The 23,193-nt window shown below is 36.8% G+C and overlaps 1 protein-coding gene across 2 annotated transcripts in view; it reads right to left on the reverse strand.

The window, feature by feature from the left end:
- The window catches only part of TFDP1 (transcription factor Dp-1), a 50,575-nt gene continuing 27,382 nt past the window's right edge, over positions 1-23,193 (reverse strand). Inside the window, exons 3-11 of one of the 2 annotated variants that reach the window (XM_009326267.1) lie at positions 18,872-18,978; positions 14,462-14,583; positions 12,984-13,149; positions 12,641-12,787; positions 8,986-9,054; positions 7,489-7,640; positions 6,550-6,716; positions 5,859-5,940; positions 1-1,344 (exon numbers count right to left, since the gene is read on the reverse strand). In XM_009326267.1, the coding sequence (XP_009324542.1) occupies positions 1,197-1,344; positions 5,859-5,940; positions 6,550-6,716; positions 7,489-7,640; positions 8,986-9,054; positions 12,641-12,787; positions 12,984-13,149; positions 14,462-14,583; positions 18,872-18,978 (1,160 nt within the window). In that variant the 3' untranslated portion in view covers positions 1-1,196. The remainder of the gene's footprint in view (positions 1,345-5,858; positions 5,941-6,549; positions 6,717-7,488; positions 7,641-8,985; positions 9,055-12,640; positions 12,788-12,983; positions 13,150-14,461; positions 14,584-18,871; positions 18,979-23,193) is intronic. The other variant, XM_009326268.1, reaches the window with a different exon arrangement.

Raw genomic sequence — 23,193 nt, forward strand, 5'->3', positions numbered from 1 at the left:
TTAAAAATGCCCATGCGCGTTTTATTAATAAAAACTAACAGTGCCAAGGTTAAACAAGTAAAACAATTATAGTCTCTTTATATTCCATAAAATATTACAGAAAAGTTTATTTGTGTTTCAATAAAAAGACTACTGTCTTAGAATAGGCAGCTGACAGTATTTGTGCAGTTAATTGTTTGTGAATAAATTTAAAAAGACTACCACCTGCCCTGAAATTCCTTTTATAAAAATGAACTATTAAAAATGATTGACAAATTTTGAGTTAAAAAACTTAAAACATTCTCTATATTTAATTTCAACTTTATAATAGATTACAGGAAGATGCTTATGAAACAAATACAAACATTTGTTTCAGTACATGTCTTTATATGACAGACTTATAAGTATGTAAACAACTATATAATAAAAAGTTTCCAAAGTCTGCCTGTAAGAAATCAGGCAAATTTTACCATAAGCAATAAATCATTCCAAACCTTCAAGACATTTTATATAGCTGCACCAACTGGCAGTAAACATTTGCCAAAAACTTTGTAATTCATATGTCCCAACATACAGTGAAAAGTATATAAACTTGATGGAATCATAATGTTAGATATAATTTAAGGGAAAATAAGTTCACAACAACATTTCTGGAATTTAACATGTAAAAAAAGTAGGACGTATCTTTCTTGTTTGGTTCTTTGGACACTGCGTGATTAACAAAAAACACTACTACATTAGCTCACTATCCCTCAAAAAGTGGCATAATCAAAATACACTCCAAATAAATTGCCATTCAGTGTATTCATTTTCCACAGAAGGATAGCATTTTATTTCTCAATGATGTGTCTACATTTTCTTTAGCAAACTTCGCAAGAACATTGGGGCAAAATCCATTTTCCTTCAAGTAAAAAAAAAAAAAAACCAACCCAAAACAAAAAAACAACCAACAAACCAAAAACCCCTAGAACAAGAGTAAATAAAGGCTCTGCATTAACACACTGGTATCAAAAACACACATCCACACCACATTTAAAAATATCCTACATAAAACAATCCTTGTTTGCTTATCAGAGGTGCAATTTCTAAACTCAGAACTGCTTACCAATATTCTCCTTGAGGGATGGGGCAAAGTAATTTGAGACACTTCTCCCTAGAACAATTTATTCCTGAAACTTGCTGAATTTTAACAAAAAATAGTCTACAAGCAAAGGGCATCAGTCGTCATCATCGTTTTCATTAAAATCGTCATCGTCGTCATCGTCATCCCCAACATAAGAAACTGGTGTTTCAACTCTGGAGCCACTGTACTGAGATCCATTGGAACTTGTAGCCAACATCCCATCTCCACCATTGGAAAAGTCACTGCAAAAAAGAAAAAGAGGCCAGTTGGCATCACTTAATGATTTTTCTCAGTTTACTGTGCTCTTAAATGTAATCATAAATCTATTCCATTCCTTTAATGAACCTGCCACTGCTACTTTATAAATTGTCTTTAATATGTGTCTAAGTTGTTTCTCAAAAGCTGAAACAATTGAAGTAATTTTGAAACGGTTCTTACTATGTTTCTTCCTTTAGGTTTAATATAAAGATGAAATCCTTTCACAGGCGCTTTAGAAGTATGCTTTCCAGGTTTCTCCTAAAGTACATTTATAGTGTTAAGGCTACACAGCTATTTAAGCCCTTTAATATTTTTATGTAGCACTGGACACTTGCATCACAAGTGAATCATGTCTCTCAGAAGCACTAATCTTGATTCAAAGACTTGGAAAATCGAGGAACTAATAGCTTCTCCTTAATTCCTTGTTATTACATGGCAAACTATCATTGCTACATGTGCTGTATTTTTAACTTGAAGTTGTTTTCTTCTCATTATGCTTTCCTTTTCTAGTTTAAAAAACCCAACAACCTAAAACAAACAAACAAAAAAACCATTAAAAAACCTCTTCAGCATCTCATATTTTTCCCTCCGTGAGAGTATCCCTACACTGACAATCCACCTCCTGGATCAGCAAGTAGATTTAGAGAGTATCCACTTTCTTACTTCTCGTTCTTTTTCCACCAAAATACACACACATATTGTAGATGTGGTCTGAAACGTCTTGTTCCTAGATGAATTAACTGTATGCAGAAGTATTTTATTTTAACAGAGCCAGAACATTCCTGCCTCCATCATTACTTGCTATTTTGCCAATCTTTTTTATTGTTTACTTGATCAGTAATTTGATAAACTATTAAATTTGGTCACAAATTCTCGACAAAATGTTTTTCTAAAAAATCACAGAAATCATATCTCCAACTTGAAAGACATTAATCATTACAAAATTGCTTTCAAAAATGTTTGCTAGTCATTTTTTAATCCAGCTAATGCACATAATCAATCATGCACACTGCTGTTGTATGCAGCTAATTCAATGGTCTCTCTTCACACAGAATGAAATTGCAGGGGCACACCCTAGAAGCTCACAAGGAAAACATTTTCAAGAGTTCCTGCTGTTCTGCACGCTTATTCAAAAGGAAGATACCAAGGTATCTGTCTAGCTGTAGTCAGATGACTTACAACAGGTTCTCCATAGTTATCTGCAGAAGCAGTTTCAAAAACAAAGAAAAAAAAAAAGGAGATTATTCCTGTGTTCCTGTGAACTTTGGAAGTACAAACCCAACACCTGTCTCCCCTCTTTTTGATAAAAATGGAACTGGATTTCATAAACTGAGTATCCTAGTAAGACAAAGAAACTGAGATGAAGGCATTGGTAGCAGCATCTTCAGTCTTCTGCCGACTTTTTTTAGAGAGCTTCTAATTAATTTTCAGCATTTGCCTTGGCAGCAATTTTTGGTACCAGAAAAGCTAAACATCTTGTAGTTTCCTATTGCCATGAATATTTATATATGTACTATAATTAAACATAATTTCTCACTCCCCTTTTCCAACCTCCTAAGAAACAGAAGTGGTAGGAGTTCTTGTGCTTCTCACCAAGATAATGAACCAGTCAGCCTCTGGTTTTCTATTGGCCTCTGGCTAGTAGTGGCCTATTCAAATGTCAGTGTCTTAAAAATACATGGGCTCTTTTTCACTAACACCATGCTCATTATCACAGAAGGAACCTTAGTGAAAACAGGAGATTTTATGTACCGTGTAAGTTCTGCTTCTCTAAAGCTATTTTAGCAGTATTCTCACTCAAGCTTCAGTTCCCTAACACAAAACAGGCAGAATTCCCCATTTTTTGGGGACAGGAACGGGCTGGAGCATAAACCACGCTCCTCACCACTGCTAGTCCCGCACATCCCTGAGCTTAACTGTTTCCCTTGCAAGTTATTTCCGTATTTGTTTGCTTTGCATTCAAGTAAGCCTACCATCTACAAAAAGGGTTTGTTTTGGTGGGTTTTTTTTTTTAAAGAAATAATTTAAATATGTAATTGCATTAGCCTTCTAAAGTGAGCTAGATACTATCTGTAGAAGGACCTCCTTCCAACTCTGAGGGAAGGCAGATGGGTGAGAAAAAGCTGCCAGAAGACTGTCTTCAGAGAACAAGAATAAAGCTGTATTTCCTTGCCTAAAGAAACCCCATCAATACAGAATTTTTGCCTTTAAACACAAATGGCTTAAAAAATGTCCTAAAAATTAGGACTTCCTTAAGAATTTCAGTAGTATAGCAATTTCCCAAATAACTTACAAGGCAGAGCCTGCCAGCGATTCTGACATAGAACAGTCATTGTTGTGGAAAGAGCCAAAGTAATCTAGAACTTGCCCTCTCCTCTCCAGCCTCACCTCAGTGCCTGCTAAAATCGTGGAACAGATCCTCCTGGAAGTTATGTTGAAGCATATGGAAGACTGGGAGGCGATTAGGGACAGCCAACATGGCTTCACCAAGGGCAAATTGTGCCTGACTAACCTAGTGGCGTTCTACGATGGAGTGAATGCATCAATGAACAAAGGAAGAGCTACAGAAGTAACCTACCTGGGTTTCTGGAAAGCCTTTGATACAGTCCCCCACAATATTCTTACCTCTAAATTGGAGAGAGATTTGATGGACAGACTATTCGATGGATAAGAAACTGGCTGGATGGCCATGACCAAAGAGTTACAGTCAATAGCTCAATGTCCAAATTGAAACCAGTAACGAGTGGTGTCCCTCAAGGGTCCATACTGGGACCAGTACTATTTAGTATCTTCCTTAATGACAAACAGGGATTGAGCGCACCTTCAGTAAGTTTGTGGATGACACCAAGCCAAGTGGGGCAGCTGATAGTCTTGAGGGAAGGAATGTCATCCAGAGGGACCATGACAGGCTTGAGGAGTGGGCCCATGCGAACCGCATGAAATTCAACAAGGCCAAGTGCAAGGTCCTGCACCTGGGTCCTGGCAATCCCTAGTATCAATACAGACTGGGGGATGAAGGGATTGAGAGCAGCCCTGTGGAGGAGAACTTGGGAATACTGGTGGATGAAAAATTGGACATGAGCTGGCAATGTGGACTTGTAGCCCAGAAAGCCAATTGTATCCTGGGTTGCATCAAAAGAAACATGGCCAGCAGGTTGAGGGAGGGGATTCTCTCTCTACTCCGCCCTTGTGAGACTCCACCCAGAGTACTGCATCCAGCTCTGGGGTCCCCAGTACAAGGCAGATATTGACCTAGTAGAGCAGGTCCAGAAGAGGGCCATGAAAATGGTCAGAGGGCTGGAACACCTCTCCTATGAAGAAAGGCTGAGAAGAGTTGGGGTTGTTCAGCCTGGAGAAGAGAAGGCTCCAGGGAGACCTTATTGCTATCAATATCAATTGCTGTCCCCTATCAGTACTTAAAGGGAACTTGTAAGAAATACGGAGAAAGATGTTTTATCAGGGCCTGCAGTGACAGACAAGGGGCAACGGTTTTAAACAGAAAGACAGTAGGTTTAGACTGGACATAAGGAAGAAATTTTTTACGATGGGAGTGGTGAGACAACGGAACAGGTCAGCCAGAGAAGCTGTGGATGCCCCATCCCTGGAAGCATTCAAGGTCAGGCTGGACTGAGGTTTGAGCAACCTGATCAAGTGAAAGATGTCCTTGCCCACAGCAGGGGGAGTGGACTAGATGATCTTTGAAGATCCTTTCCAACCCAAATCATTCTGCAACTCTAAAATTGCCCAGATTGGATTAGTTGCATTACACGTACAACAAAAATTTAACTAACTTTTCAGATAAGGCTAAGTTTCTGGACACAACAGAAACAACTGGTAGAAAATTAACACCGTTGCAGATAATTTGTTCAGCTAATCAGCTTGCTCAATTCAAATATTTTTTAACAATGTTGAACATTTCAATGATATCTGACTCATTTTACAACTTAGCAGAGCTCACAGAAGGACATCTTTTTGATTAATGCAACAGCAAGAAACTATTGAGTAGTGACTACATAAGAAAAAGTGTCTTAACTACTATTTTTCTCTTGCTATGTAAGTTGAGAAATGACGTATGTCCAACACAAAGTTAAATACAAGTCACGGTTTATCACTCTACCAGCTTCTGATGCTGTTTAAAACTGAAAGACCAAAACCTTTTTTTAAGTTAGGCAATAAATGACCAAAGGATAATCTTGCCCACATTATATCTTTAGGGAAGCATCTGTTTTCTTGTCACAAACATCAAACTAAACAAAAATAATACATTCAAGATCAACATCAGTCTAAACAATTTCTCTTCCACTATATAGTAAAAGATTTCTTTAATGACACTGGTAAGAACCACCACTACTCAAGTAAAAGCGATGTCTGAGAATAAACTTAAATACATATCCACACCACATTTAATCAAAACAGAACTTGTTTCATGAAGTATTTAATCTCTTAGGTTTCTTTGATGATCACCAATTTTAAAAGCTAATTGATAATTTCATCTCACCTGGCTGAAAATCTTGTGCCATTTGATGCAGAACCTGATGAAGATGTGACATATACACTGCTGATTGATCCCTGAGCCATTTCTGTAAAACGAACAATATGTATTTCAAGAATACTTTAACACACACTCATCTAATTCAGTGGAAATATTTAATCCTTTTCAAGTCCAGAAAAGGAGTCTTGCAAGCAAAACAACAAAACATATTGAGGTACTATATACAAAACAGCATAATTAAAAAAAAAGAAGCTCGCGCAACAGCAAAATTTCAGAATATATTAAAAAAAAGCTTTATTTTGAAATGAGAAAGTCAGATATCTTCAGTATTCTTATATAATGAAAATTATAAAGGAATATAAAATGAAGCCATGACCATGTTTGCACTTATTACCTTTTGCCTTTGCAGGCGAATCAACTATAAATACTGTCCTCTTAAAAGAATTACACATTGCAAAGACCTGCTTGTGTGGTATAATGCAAAATGTGGTTCTGTGAAGAGCAACAGCCCATTCTCTATGAACCTCTATGTTATATTGTTCCCTAAGGTACACTAAAAAGCATATATATTTGAAAACTTGTTAGAAATCTTCACCACAAACCAGTGGAAATTAACTGATCTTAGATATTTTCATGCTTTTTACTTGAGTCCCGTATTAAGGAGGAAAACAAAACAACTCTTCTTGGAATAACTAACCTGTCACATATGGTTCCAGAGCTTTAGGAACCAAACTCCTCGCAATTTTTAGGTCCTCTGCTGAACAGCTTCCAGATTCTAGCCCACAAGCCATTCCCATTCGTTTTAGTACTTCTATATCATCATGAATTTCAAAAGTATTGTCAAAATTAAATAGATATTCAAACCTGGAGAGGAAAAAATGTCTCAATTAGCTTCAATTACTTTAACTACCTTTCCAGTTTCAGGAACTGCAGCATTTCAAAAGTTTAACACACAGTGTCAGTGACACATCGGATTAAGCAATCAAAATTTTCAAGATTTATGTATTTGACAGCAAGCAACTAAAACTGTAATTATACACACTATATAAATCATTAACAGGTTTAACAGATACAGAGTTTTAATTAAACATTTTTCATGTTTGGTAACTTTTTCTTTAATCCCATTCCTCTGCCTACTGTGGGTTTTTTTTCATGTTTTTAAGCTTTTCTAGTAAGCTAATAGTGCAAGTAGAAACCACTGCTACATTCAGCTTTTATTCTGCAGATGAAAAACCTAGCTTTTTGAACCAAAAGCAGGGAACAGCAGTTCCGAAAGCAAATTCATTTTCAATTCTGCTGGCTGCATTTCATCATGTTAAAGCCAAAGGAAAACACTACTTGGTAAAGTATAATAAACTTCAGCAGAGCTGCCTTACTATCTAGAGATGTTAGAAGCAAAGTAAGTCTTAAATAAGTTATTAAATGTGAATGCAATTATTCTGTTTATTAAAAAGATCTATAAAACTGTTTCTATTCAACATGACTAAGTGTTATCTGTCTGAAATCACGTTCTCAATCTACAAAAGGCCCAAGTAAGTTTATTTGTATTTAATTTTTAACAATCTAGATGAACACTTTAGCATGCACATAAAACTCATAGCTGTACCAAAAGCCAGACAGAAAACTTGTAACTCACTTGTCATTTGAAATACTGCAGTCAATCACTGTCTTCTTGCTGGTGTTCACAATGATAAATGGCAAATGGATGACAGAATTGGAAGGTGGCGGTCGATTTGCCTGTTGTTCTGCTTGACGGTTTCGCTGAACAAGGTTCTTGAAGGCAATTTGCTAGAAAAAGCAATAGTGAGATGATAAACCTTTAAGATCCTGTTAACAATAAAATCCCTCAGATAAGGAATACCAGCAATGGTTGCAGCAAGTAAATGCACAAAAGGACAGAGAGCGTTCACCATATCCCTGCATGTTAAGACGCAAGAGAGACAAATGATAGTACTGAAAAATATAACACAGTAAAACTTGACTGAGGAAAAAAAAAATGCACATTTTAATAACTATGTCAGGACAGTTCCTTGGACAGATCCTTGACAGAATGAAGAGATAACAATGAGTGGAAAAAGGAATTTTCATAAAACATCCTACTTCCACTCTTTTTACTATTGCCCGCTAGCTTCCGCACTCCACAAGAACAGTTGAATGATTAATACTGTATTTTTGCTGAAATTATATGCTAAAAAACAGTTAACGTTTAGGATTTGAATGTCTGACTTTAGGTTTCCGAATTACTCAGCTAAGATTAGTGACTTTACTCTCACACCTTACCAAAACTGCTCTTCAGAATGGAATGTTCATATTTTCAAGATTAGCAATTGTAAGAATTAAAAACTCAAGTTAACTACTGAAACTCAAGTTATAAACCTTACAGTAAGCCACCAAACTAAGAAGAAGTATTTTTCTGGTCACGGAATCAAATGAAATAAACAGGAATTAAAAAACAAAACCCAAAGCCAACACAGAGGCTGATAAAAATCAAGCAGCTGTTGAGATTGTTGTCTCACAGCTGTCTGTACTTTCTTTCTGCATGCCCTCCCTGAGATTCTCATTCCTACTGCATAGGTAATGCCACTACTAAGGGATACCTTCCAGTGAACCAGCAGCACAGTGACTTAGGGGATAGACTACTGCTTCCCCCAGGGTACTAGGGGAAATCTGGGAAGGAGTTCAGCAACTATTTCACAGCGGTTAAGCCACTTACACAGCAGGGGCGGCAACGTCCCAGAAAGGCCAGACACAGAGCATTATGAGAGATGACCTCTACAGTCACGTAATTTTACCTATGGACTCTAACACAGAAAAACATTCTAGATACAAGAACTGAACCGGAAAATTCAGAGGGTACAGTATGAATTACAGCTCCTGTCAGCACAAATCTTGTTTAAACATACTTGAAACTGCAAAAGAATTCATCGTAACTCATGGAAGGTTGCTGGCTTCCCCAATAGCAATGGCCAACAGCATGGTGCCAGCTAAACTACAGTGCTAAATTAAAACTGCATACGCCTTATCCTGAAATTCACCTCTAGTCTTCTTAGAAGTTTCCCATCCCTTACTGGGATAAAACAGGAATACAGATATAAGTTACCTTGCCCTATAGACAAGAGTACCTTGACTGTACCTGTAGAATGAGTTCTTGTAGTTGAGACTGTTTTTGCTTTATTCTTTCAAGTCTTCTCTGTTTCTCCACCTTAAGACAGAAAAAGGATTGGTCAGTTTGTTTTAAGTAGCATTTTATATCAACATTTTCTCCCCTTAAAATCATTTCAATACCAGAGAACTGGAGGTAGGACATATGATGTCAATCATTAAGGTTCTGCAGATAATTTAGAGATCTAACTATCAAGACTCACATCAGTACTACTGATGGAAACTATAACAAAGAACAGCATTAGAACACTGGGGAATAAAGTACAGTATATTGGGGAGAGGGTAAAAACATCTTTGCAAACAGAAGTTATGCCTCCAAGAATTATCCAGATTCTCTCAAGGGGGCAAAGAGCATGTGGACCAGAAGGATCCACTTGATGTAGTCTACTGATATTGGAGGTACTGGAGAAGATCCGTCAAAGATTGTTAAAAGAAATGAAGCTGCTATGGAGCCCAAGATTAAGTCCTCACAGTATTAAATACATACTAAATAATAACATAAAAGATAGGAGACAAAACGGTAGGAAACAAACAGCTTTCTCAGTGGAGGAAGGTCACCAGCAGATTCCCACAAGGACTTAATGTACAGACCGTTATTCAAATTATAGAGGATCAGAATAAGGGGATGAAGAGCAAGGTGACAGCATCTACTGACAATGCTGGGTTACCTGGCACAGTAAAAAAGAGAGCTCGTCATAAAGCACACTCCAAGTGTCTTGTAGCATTCAGCGATTATATCATCAAAATTATTTTTGGTAAATGTAACGTGGTATGTGTGAGAAAACATAATCCTATCCATGCATATTTTAGAAATAAAAATGACATTCAGTAGAGAACTTGAATTACAGTATCTACAAAACCCATCAGCTCAGTACACCACAGCAGCCAAAAATTTGAATTATTAGGCAAGGAACAGAGAGCAAAACAGAAATTATCACTACATCAGTGTATGAACCAGAACATTTACATCTTCAATTCTGTAGGTCTGTTGTTTCTATTTCAAAAAGACCATACAAAAGAGCAATCAGGATAATCAATGGTACAGAACAGATTTCATACAAGGGAATAATGAATAAACTAGGACTCTACAGAAAGGAGAATGAAATAATGGGGGAGAACATGGGAAATACCTATAAAACCATGAATAGGATGGAGAAACTGAACAAGGAATGACCAGGTCACCATCACTTCCAATGAGGAAGAAAAAAAAAATCAGAGGATATTTGAACTAAATATACTAACATACTAAATATAGTATGTTCAAAACCAAATAAAAGGTATTTCATTAGAAGCTTCTAACACACCTGAAACTCACTGCCACAAATGACTCAGTATTAAAAGTAAACTTTGTACAAAGTAAAAATCTGTGGAAGAAAAAAATTAATTGAGGGCTATTAAATAGAAGGATACTACATCTGCCTCAGGTTATGCCTGAATCACAAGTTACAGGAGAAAACATCACTAAATACTTTCTCTAATCTTATACTCCTTCCTAGGTAACTGCTACTGTCAGGCAAGATACTAGATAGACAAACCACTGGCCTGGACATCAAGTGTTATTCTTAGGTCCTTAAAATATGCAACTAACAAGAAAATTACTGGAGTTAAAAATTCACATGAATGCAGTTTTCTGTTTGTTTTCGGTGAATAAAAACCAGAAGCGTACACAGTTGAAAAAACTGCAAAAAGGCATGATGTTATATTTTTAAAAAAAAAGGGAAAAAAAAAAGGTAGGACCAAGTCTTAATTCAGCATTAGAAAATAAGTCAAATAACTGCCTCCGCCCAAAAAACTTACCACAACTCACCTGAGATACTTTCCTATGACATACATGCAAACTACATTGCTTTCCATATTACTTCAAGATACAGACCTTATTAATTGCCCCACACCCTCTCTTCTTGCATTATCAGGATGTATTTTACCAAATCTAATATTCTAATTTACACACAAAGTACAGCTTTAAAAAGACTAAATACTTGACGGGGAACCCCTCAAACTCCTACGTTCCCTTGTAAACTATTTGGCTTGATTTTTCAACAGTTTAAGGGTGAAGTTAAGCAATATCAGATGGAATAGTAAAAAAAGTTTATTAGGCTTGACAATTTCACAAATTAAACATTAGCCTCCAAAGAATCTTACTGCAAAACTTCACAGGTAATGTCACTAATAATTTAAATGTCAACAGAGCTTGCAGAAATAGGAGCTAGAATACTCATGAAGCAATAATGGGGAAGGGAGGAATCCTGCAATTTCCTCAAGTAAGCTCAACACATCTTAGGATTTTTGCTATTTTCAAGACTGTATTACACTTGTGGCTCAATTATTCAGTGGTTAACTCTTTCCTCCTCTTGTGACATCCAATTAACAAGTTCTTACTTTGGTATCAGAAGTTATCATTGTTCCCATCTTAAACGCATGAACCTTCACTGTGCATTATTACATTCTAAGTTGCTTTTTTTTACTTCAATACTAATATTATCCTACTCTTCTTTAGGACGTTATCAATCATGACATCAAACCCAGCTGAACGAGCCACACTTCTTTTTCTTTTGCTCCAACATTACTGGCAATGCCACACTTTGTGAGATCCAAAGAAATCTACTTTTAAAATCCCCCCAGCTAGCTGGTTCCCTGTTCAGCACGTAGCACTGTCATCTTCAAACCACTTCACCTTCCATACTCACCCTATTATTTATGCCCCAATTATCACTCTCTTACCTTAACTAATAAATTTCACTTGGGATGATAAATACTTAAATAAAACTCAGATTGAATTTTATATAGGGTATTTGAGAAATACCCTATATTTTCTTCATCTAGGTAGCAATTACAGTACTAACTGAAAAATCAATTCTCAGTATCAAACAAAAATCTCCACAGAATTAGCCCTTTGTAGATAGATTCCAAATTTTTTTCCAATTTGTCAGCTTCTACACTGATTTTTCAGTCCTACTGAAGGGAATTTAGACTTATTAAGAATAAATACAAAGTCTTATTCTATTCTGATAAAGTGAATTGACTTCAGTAAAGCTCCGTAACTTTATTATCTTGCAAATCTCAGGATACTAAAAAAAAAAGTCCTTCCAGAACTTCCATGAACGCCTTTCAGTATAAAACATTTTACTTCTTACCCAAGACATGCAGTAAAAAAGTCTGACATGTTCATGTAAGACAAATGTCAGAAATACCTAAGACCTGCAGCAATAAAGAAAGAGCAATGCATATATATGCTGATACACATGCAACAACTATCATCACAGATGTATTATTTGTCTGGCATCTGGAGAAAACAATCTTCCTGACTCTTGAGCACCACTATTGCAATGTTGGAAATGCACATTAATCTTTCAGTTTGATTAACTTCCACTCAGACGCATTTCACATATACTGCAAAAGCTGTGACAGAGCTGCATTTCTGACACGTAAAAAAAAAAATTAAGCAATCTGGAAGTTTAAATGTGTGTTCTGTACATACAAATAAAATTTAAGAGAGAGTCAAAAGGGACCATACTATTCTACCTTGCTATCTCAGAAGATCACATGCACATGTTGTATCAGAACCTATTAAAGCTGTAAACATTTACTCAAACACAAAGCCACTGTGAACTTCCTAATACATGTACCTCTAAATTCTGACATTCCTGAGCCGAGTTAGTAGGTAGACCAATCCATTTAATTTCCTTCTTCTCCTTAGAGATAATGTTCATGGCCATAAGGACGTTTAAGGCATCATAGACACGTCGTCTAATATTCTTCTGGTCATAAGCCTGCTGTAGACATAGTGTATTAATCAAAAACATACCTGTGACAAAAACGTTTGAAAATAGATATATTACAGTAAATGGGTAAACTCAGGTAATGTCTGAACTGTTTCATTTAGCAGTAGGAAAAGAAATACAAAAGTCTCAAAAAGAAATTTCTCTTCCCCCATTCAGTTCACGTGTAATTGACCTCCCATATACTTACTGATTCATTTGGTGAAATGTGATTATCAGTGGTACTGAATTCTGCAACCAACTCGTCTGCCACCTCATTGTATGAGGTGGTTCCTTTTCTTTGTACCTTCTCACAAACCTTCATAGAGAAATGACGTAAACCCTTGCCATTCTTCTCTCCTTTTTTGTTCCGCTTCCTAAATATACGTATAATATATATTTTAAGAAGATTTGAACTTTGGAATATTTAATGTCTCTTTTTCAAATACAGGCACACTGCTGTAAAAAACCAAGCCTTCCCTTTTGTTCTGCTTCTCACCCCTTCCCAACATCTTTTCCTGTAATTTTTTTCCCCTATGATTTACAATAATTAACAATTCTAATATCTTGATGCTGAAACACAGTACAAATTCATTCTTTTGGCAACTCTGCTAGCTCCAGTAGCAGACAAGAAGTTAAAAATAAGGATATTCCTTGAAGAAGTCAATAAAGAAAACCTTCCAATCTTCAAGAAAAGAAGGGATAGGGGGATAAATGCTAAAATATGAAGTGTGAATTACAGGAGGTAACTGTTTTTCGTCCTTTTTGTCTTTTTTTTTAAATTTAAATAGCCCATCTACTTTGACCACAAAAAATTATATTGACTGAGCATATCAGACGTAAGTCCGATACTGACTGAACAGACGAAGTCTGATAGTGGTTGAACTCTCTAAACATTACACTATTACTAAACCACAGATTTGAAGTTATACAGTATATGAAGTTCCTACAAAAACTTTGAAGTTACAAGATACAAGAAGTATAACAAAGTTTTCTGCATACATTTTAAATAAAAAGTTCCTTGTAACTTGAGGAAAAAATATAAGCATCAATAAAATTAGTATCAGCAACGGAACCTCTCAGTTCTCCACATCTCATTTCACTGTGTTATTCCAAAGTAGAAAACTATTTATGTGTAACAAGACACTGATGACAAATTTAGTCTTAAAGCAACTACACTTAACAAGAGACATTTAAAAACAAGCTTGCATGAGAAAAGACACCAAAAGAATGCATTCATTGTATCTCATACTTTTTCCCAATAAGGACTACTTTCTTATTTCAAATGATACTTTGGGACACACTTGTTCAATCTGAAATGTACTGTATTTTTTTGGAAGTACACCAGCAAAACAGAAATGCCAAATTAAAAACTGAATCAAGTCAGATGAATTCCTGTGTCCTTTTAGGAGCTAAATTCTCTAAATGTAAGTAATGTGAGAATATCCGTCAGAGTTTACAGAAAATATTCTAGTTCCTTTTACAACAAATGAGGGGGTATTCATTTTTGTGTGGCTATTCCCGATTTTAATACAATATACTTTAATGTTGAAGTGCTCTTGATGGAAAGGTAAACAGACCATCTCTCTCACACTGCTAGCCTGAAGAGTACATACACTATCACAGTGAACATTTAGAACAAAAGTTCCAAACAATTTATTAATCCCTTGTAACTTTTATTTTGCTCACCCAGCAGACCACGGCGAAGAATCTGCAGTCTGGTTCTGTGATACAAAATGTGTGTTAGGTGTATGTGGACTTCCTACCAGGATAGTATTTGGCGCTGAAGGTCTCTGAGGTGTACCAATAACCTACAGTAAAGACAAAATAATTTGGAAAATGATCGTAAGTATTCCTAGGTATTCATATGCTGCACGATTCAAATGATGCATTATCCAAACAACACTAATACTTTTTTCCTACCTCTTCTATTAGATGCATTGAATTTATACACATTAGCACAAAAACCTTCAGGCTACAGATTATATAGTTAGAGCACTCCCTAAGTAATGAGCATTTATGTTTCATCCTTCTTAAATGAGCTTTTCATGCTTGCTAGATTTCTCAACACTGTTCAACACCAAGGCAAAAATCAAAACACACGCACTCTACCTCCCCCAAAAGAAAAAGGGAAAAAAGGAGGGGGAAAAAAAAAAACCAAACTACACAACACCCTACCAGGCTATGTATAAAGAAGTTGCAGTTACAGTTAAAATATGAACATATGAAACAAGATTTGAAAATCAGTAAAAGCAGAGAGAAAATGCAAAGCTGTTGCAAGAAAAGCCAAATTCTCTCCTGCAGTCAGTCTCTAACACTACAGAGTCAAAACCAAAATGCAAGTTTGTTAGAGGTAAGGAAGAGTAAGGGCCAACTTTCTTTATCACTGCAGTGAGCGAGACCAATTTAGGCAGAACCATTACATTCCGAACATGTTACCAGAACACTCAGCTGATCACAGTCTTCCAGCATACAGGTAAGTAGTCCTTAAGATGTACTAATTTGATCATGAGTAATACATACATTCGCACACAGAGCCATGCTCTCCTTATCTGTGAAACTACCTGAAGCAGAACTCCCACTTTTGCAGATGATGTTTTTTTATCTCTGAAATGTTATAAATGTAACTTTCTAGAGCATACGTATTTAGGAAAACAAAATGATACTGTACATATTTCTATTTTGTAGAAAGACATGCCTACTTTTTGGGGGTACATTTACCTCCCAGTGGAAACAGTAGGTTGCATCCCTGACATCAGGTAAGTGAAACAAACATCAAATGAACCTAAACTCATAACCACCCACAAGCTTGCTCTATTTTCCTGCAGCCACATTCTGCCTCACCAACAAAATTTTAAGCTTCTTCCTCAGGCTAGCTTCAATAATTTAGTCTCAACAAGAGTAAAACAGAAAAACTGAAAACCCAAAATGAAACATTTTATGCATGAAAGCTAAAATGAACCAAAATTTGAATAACCTTTAGATGTAGAATGCAAAAGGTAGTCTAGTGACTATTAGATGTGATTTCAGCTGCCTGGAAGGACAAACAGCTGCATTTTTTCCCAAATACTGTATATTATGCCATCTCTCTGAGTAGTTAACATACAAAGGTTGTTACATCCACTTCTGACAGCTGGAAAATCTTAGGTCCTCCTCCCCTTTCCAGTAGCTTTGTTCCATACTTAAAATGTTTCTAATTCTTATGGAAAGTCAACTAATCTCCTAATCTACTTTTCATAACCAAAACTTCTGATTGTGGAAAACAGAACGAGGGTGGGGGATGCCAAACAGGCACAGGACATGTGAACCAGCTCACTTTCTCCTCATGAAAAACACACTATCAGTTCTGCTATTGACTGGTCTGCTTCACCAAATGTCTCAAAAGACTGTGAAAACCACTCGCGTGCTATTCAAGTAATGTAGACAATACAGAGAACAGAGGAAAGCTGGTAGCTAGTTTTGATTCCCTAGGATGCAGTTACAGAAGACTGGAAGAGATGATTCAACATCTTGCTCGCAAAGGCCAGAATTAGAGGATCCCACTCTATTCCTGAATTTCCTAATTCCACAAGCAGCCCCACCATCACCCTGGTGCCACATCTAGAATTTGTATGACTCTGCAGGAAGACGAGAGCCAAGCCAGTACAGGGGAGGGGGTGGAATTATAGCTGGGAGAAAAACAAACCATTTGGCAGCAGCAAACCCTGGACATCTACTGCACTCAGTAGTGTCTTGAAATACTCAACAGCACAAAGGAATAAATGAACACGTGTACAAATTCACAGGCTCATTTCTAGAGTGGAAAAGTGAAGTCTGTTTAGTACATTCAAAACCTGCTTTGCATTCCCATTCTAACTCACAGAAGTCTGCAAACTAGCCAGAATTATATGTTTTAATGTATCGCTATTAAGGAAGACCCTACAGTCTAGAGTTTCAGAATCTTCTAAGGAATTACTTAGTATTATTGGCTCCTTAATAGAAATGTTAATGCCTCTAACTTTTACGCACAAGTTCATAAACAACCATGACTATGACTGAAGAGAGTTAAGCAGTATCGAGTCACCGGGAACATCCTAAAATGAAAGCTTATAGATAGAATTAGAGAGGATGTTTTTAGAGAAAATAGAGGGACTGCGGAAGGGGAGCAAAGGTAGAAAAAGAAGTGCCTGCTGTTTTAAGCTTCCTGATTTCAAAAGAACAAGGTTATAGTTTAGCTCCCTGATAATAAGATCAGGACAACGGTGAAAACAGCAAGACAGCCCACACACTCTACTTCACTGTACTCAACAGAAAAACGTATATGGGGACAGTATTAAGAAAAAGGAATCAGACTACCTGAACAAAGAACACAAGCTCAGAAAATTAAGTACTTAAGTACTAAAACCCTGTTTTTACCACACAAAGGTTAGAAAGTTGAGCGGGCTCACATGCCAAATCCTCAACTCTGCTTCCCAAGAACATTCTGCACATTGACAGAAAATTTATCTCCTCTTAATTTTCAGGGTTCTAGAGGTAATTTTTTTATAGTTCTTGCTATCCCCCCCTTCAGAACTATAAAGTCAACAGAAATTTACCTAAAATTTCTCTCTATATATACACAAAACAAAACCTCCATCTCTTCTTTAATGACATACAACTAAGCATCTAATTTTGTACCAATAACAGCCAATACAAATATGCTGATATGGGCCCCTTCTTTCACAAAAAAATTAATGCTAATATGTTGAGTAAGACTTAAAGTGCTGAAAAAATTATGACTGCAAATGTAGATTTCCCACAGTAATCATACTAACAAAACCACCATGAAGAGTTATTATTTCAGAATTGTATTTTTTAATAATGTTACCGTGTAAAATTAATCATAGATAATACAGATGAGGATTTGTCAATTTAAACTTGTAATGGAAGACACAAGAATTTATTTTGTATGTAATTAAACATTGCTGTAAACACTAATTTACTCATTGTTGAAAGTTTTTAAAAAAACAGATTATTTCTAATTTCATAATTATCCCCTGGTTTTGGTACTTTAAGAAAAGATTTTGTAAGTTACCTGAAAGAAGATTTCCTTTTCAACATTAAACTCAAGTATGTACACAGTCTCACAATAATGCCCAAAGAGACCCCCCCTCTGTGCCATTATGGCCTATGCTCTATAGTTAAAACATTCTCCTCCTACTGCTGGTTACTGATTTTAAATTAAAAGAATGCCTAACTACTCTCAATTTCCTTGTTTGGAAATTTATTGATAAAATGCCTCCTACTAAAGGAGCAAATTTATTCAGTTAAACTCATTTCGCTACACTCTTAACTTCCAGGTGGCTGCTGGAAGTAGTTAATTCACCACCACTGCCGGAAATACAGCACAGTGAATGATCTGCACTACATCTGTACAGCTGAAGTGGTACAGTTTAGAGATTCAGGCAGCCTCCATTATAAAACACTCCTTAGAGCTTAGAGTTGGGAAAGGCAGATGGGAAACTGCTTTCCTATCAAGAAGAAACCCAAATACAAGACATTCCATTTCAGATGTTTACACGTTACAATTGCTTTTCAGAAGAGACCAACTCTCTTCACATCATCAAATTCTAATTTTCATCACTATAAAAGTGACTTCTCATAACCTGTTATCTATTGCATTATTAGATTCTTTGAAACCTCTGGTTTCATGTACCTCACATAAAGCTCACAATAAGTATTTAAGCAAAAGGATATCTACATTAAGTACTAAGAAACGTAGCTCTGTTTTCAATTTTGTTCCACCTAACTTCAACCTCAAGAAAAATGTGCTGATGAACTTAATTTACATGTCCCTATGCCAGATTTCAAAGCAGAATCTGAAAGAGCCACTAATTTTAAGTGGCAAGACTAGCAAAAGATAAAGCCACCCAAATATTCAGGTATCTGCATGTTGATTTGAGAGTAATCTTTGCATTTCTTTATGCAAAAGAACATTTGTTTTAACGTAAGTCTATTAAAATTAGAAACAAGCTTAGACTATCTGCCCATGACAAGTGATACCAGCTATCAAGCTACAAGTCAGATTTACAGTATGTTTAAGCAATAGTACAAGCAATAAAAAACCCGCAGTCTCCTTACCACTTGTTGTGCAATGTTGACATTAGACTGTCCAAATGTTTTTGGCAGGAGCTGTTTTCCAAGCGTATTTACTGTAGAAGGATGAACGGCCAATAGAGAAACAACCCCTAAAACAAATACAAGTAGATAGCTTCAGGTCAGCCACATGGTATTATTTTAGCAATTCCAGTTTCATCTATATTACCAATGCATATTAATAGAAGCTAGCTCTGAACTGCATTGAGTCTCAATATAAACGTAGCATTTACACATTTGAAGCAAAAAAAGAAATTGTGAGTCACAATATGTTCTCTCAAACCCTCTCTTAGTAACCTTATAGGTCAGTGATCTAGTATGAACATGTTTTAATTCCTTATATTCCAATTTTTCTCTCAAAGCAGAGTAATAGAGGTAATGGGCATCTGACAGAAAGCATAACCCCCTCCTCTTCTACCCCTATCCTTTGTGGCTATTGAAATCTTTTCCCACACCACCTGAAAAACATGCCCAATGTCCCAGCATATGACATACCCTTCTGAGGCATGCTGGTCTACAGGAGATAAAATTTGGTTAGCGCAGGCCTTTCGAAGAGAATATCCCCAACTTTCCTCTAAGTGCCCCCTGCCAGCTGAAGGCAGGGAATTAAAGAACGGAAGTCTTCAAGAATCCAGTATTTGAGCAAAATACGTGCAACACAGTAGACCAACCCTGCAGGGAAAGCTGCTCTCTTCCTGTTCATAAGCCATCCATAATCACCATTGATAGGTAAGCAAGTCTTAAGTCATGTAAAACAAAAATTCAGCTACAAAAATACCAAGCCAGGTATCCTCTAGCAATTCGATGCTTCATGCCAGTTTAAAAAAAAAAACAACAAAAAACCAACACAAAACAAAAACCAAACTGAACAAAAAAGAAGCAAAAACTGAGTACAGAAGAAGAATAATGGGACAAACAAGTCTTAAAATACTGGAGACATTTATTTTGCTGAAACATCTGTCATTTGGTTGTCAGGTGAGAGGTTTAGCAGTTCTTTCCCTCAGATCACTTTTAAAGGGGCCAGTGGGGCCAGAAAGGCTTGGGACAATTCCCATTCCTCTTCCGTTCTTTTTCCCATTATCCAATACAGAAGCAATAAGTAAGCATTTTTACAACGGCTGTATCAGGAAGGGCCCTAATGAGTCCTTGATGCCTACCATCCCTCTTACACATTCAGGTAGTCTACATAAAGTTGGGGACAACTCAAATCTTGTTTAAGCCCTTGCTTTCCAAAATGCTTGTGTTACCTAGCTGCTATTACTACACCATGTCAAACTGATAGCTTCACACAAGAACCTGTTCTCAGTCCCCCAAATTTGAACAGGATGCAGTAGCCTGTCATTCTTCCATTATTAACCAACCTTCCAGTGCTCTTTCAGAAAGTCAGCAGCTATCTAGTTTGTAACATAAGTCTGTTATGCCTTCCCGTTTCTTCAAGTACACCCATCACTATTCATGGCCTCTTTTGTGTATGTTCTTCCTCTCTGCAGAATGCAGTAAAGCGATATAAACTACCCTGGCTATTAATGCTTGTGTATCTTCTTCTCAGCTTCTTGGAGGTCAACATGTCTTTTTTTTTTAACCTTCTCCTCATTGCTTTAAAAACAACAAAGCAATCTGAAGATTATATTTCCAGTATAAAAATAAGATTTTAACTGCTTTCCAAAGTTAAGATGCCTCATCTATCTGATTGTCTTTTCTTACCTTTGACGGCTCTTGTTGCCCATACACTTTCTAGTTCTCTTACCATTTGAAATTTATTTTTGCAGAGGACAGAGATGGACACATTATTTTTGACAAAGGAATGCCATATGTTATAACTCCGTAGCACATTTTCTATTTTATTCCCTGTTCCTTTCCAAATAATTCTCAAAATTCAATTTGCTTGTTCCCCACCAAACACCGATACCACATTTTCATAATATAACCTAGAATGACTTCAAGATCTTTCTGGAGTGCTAATAGCTCACTTGGGGTCCTCGTTGTATCTAGTTTGGTTTTCACCAATTATTAACCCATGGGAGTACTGCCCCATTCCATGACACCTTAGTTACTTTAACAGGCTGATTAAGGACCTTGATAATCAAGGGGTTTTTGTTGTTGTTATTTTTAAGAAATCCAAGGACATCGCACTGATTAGATAACCCTTATCCACATGGTTGTTGACTCTTTCAAAGCATGACTTTGAAAAGACCTAACTTCAGAACTTCCCTCTCCCTCTAGAAAAGCCCTGTTAACTCCTGCCCATTATCACACATTTATCCATACGTCTACTACTTCTCCGATCGGCGCTCAACTGATTTGCCTAACAGAAGTCTGACTTACTCATCTGCAGTTATCTGAGCCCTTCAAAAATTGGTGCAGGATATGTCGCTTTCTATCCTTCTGGTACTATATGAATTATACATATACTGAATTAGCAGGACAGAAGTACCATTGCTAGGTCCTTTAAGAATTCACAGGTAGATATTCTCTAGCCATGATGATTTCTAACCATTCATGTTATCCATTTTTTCCTAAGACAACAACTTCTAGCAATACTTCAGTAGGACAACTTCATAAAGAACAGTATTGCCATGAGACTCTCCCTGATCATCTTGATCATCTATCAACTCTTCAGATGCACTCAAGAGACACTGTTGTTCTGCTATGTTTAAAAACCAAGTAATTCTTTATGCTATCATGTTGTTTCTTAAAAAACTTTTATGCAGTCAGAAAAGACAAATGCAAAAATCTTGCACTTGTGACAGTGTAACTCCACACAACAGCAGAGGTCGGGGTCGAGTGGTTAGGAAGCAGATGTGCAGAAAAGGACCTGGGGGTCCCAGGTGGACAACAAGCTGAATGTGACCCAGAAGTACACCCCTATGCTAATGAAGACTTAACCGCATCCTGGCCTGCATTTGGAAGAGTACAGAAATAAGTACAAAAGAAGTGATTATTCCCTTTTACTCCAGTACCCTTTAAGCTGTACCTGCATTACTCTTCAGTTTTGGGGCCCACAGTGCAAGAGAGGCATTAACAAACAGGAGAGAGTCCAGCAGAAAGACACTAATATGGCTAGGGTACTGGAGCATATGATGTGCAAGGAGAAGCTGAGGCAGCTTGACGCGTTCATCCTGTGGAAGAGAAGATTAAGGTGGGACGAGGGGTGTATTTGTGGGAATCTAATCACTGCCTTCAATTATCAAATGGAGAGTTACAGAGATGACAGAGGACACAACAAAAGGAAAAGAGGCAACAGTCACAAGTTGCTGCACAGCAAATTCCAACCAGACATGAGGAAAAAAATTCACAGTGAGAAAGGTAGAGCACAGCAACAGGTTGCCTAGGAGGTTCCCCGGAGATACATAGAAAAATTCCACTACTGAAGGCTCTGTGCTTTGAAGCTGGCCCTGGTTTGATTGTTAGATTAGATGGCCTCCAGCATCCTTATATTAGTCATTTAATTCTATGAATACAAATAGCTATCTTGCAACTAAAACATCTGCATGAAGGGAAGAGTACACACTATGCTTCTTTAAAGTTTTTAATTACATTAACATTTTCTGTGGTGCTGTGCCAGAGTTAATTCATGCAACTGAACCAACCTGGCTCTATACAGAAAATGCAAGGTACGTCTGTCTATACAGCACGAACTGATTGGCAAGGAAGTGCAAATGTAACTGGAAGAACAGTAACACACACTTCAGTTTGAAGCAAAGTCAAAGGTACGCTAAATAGGAAAGAGCGTAAATGTTCAACAACGGGAGCAGGGAGGGAGGAAGGAAAAACAGAGAGAGGTTTTTTTTAAAGGTATTTTCAACTTGTCTCTGCCCAAGTGCACCCTCCTATCTTCTCATTTACCTGATGCACAAACATTTTTCTCATATCCATCTGCATTTTCATCGAAGGCTCATAATGCTCTGGTTTCACAGTGGTTTTGTGTGTAGTTTGTTTGTTTTGTAAGTATACAAGCAGAAGTAACTTCATTAACTTAGCTTTGCAAGTGACTGACAGCTCAGTTTCTCAAAGGAATTTTACTAATCATTTGTTAATTACTGTTACTCTTACAGCAATCACTGCAATCCAAATAATCTTGTGCTTTGTGGCCAACATACGGTGTGCATAACAGCATGTAAAAATTAAACCGCAAGTTTGCAAACAGCTTCCCTGGCACCAACTCCTCTTCCTTTTCAAAACAAACACATATTAATACTGCAAGTTCCTGACATTTTTTCTTTCTTTTCTCCTTCTAAAGACTTCAAAATACATGGAAAAGGCCAGGTAAAGGACACAAAAAAAATTATACTGAAGGACATAACTAC

Source organism: Pygoscelis adeliae, unplaced genomic scaffold (assembly GCF_000699105.1).
Source record: "Pygoscelis adeliae isolate BGI_AS28 unplaced genomic scaffold, ASM69910v1 Scaffold156, whole genome shotgun sequence".
NCBI classification, from domain to species: Eukaryota; Metazoa; Chordata; class Aves; order Sphenisciformes; family Spheniscidae; genus Pygoscelis; species Pygoscelis adeliae.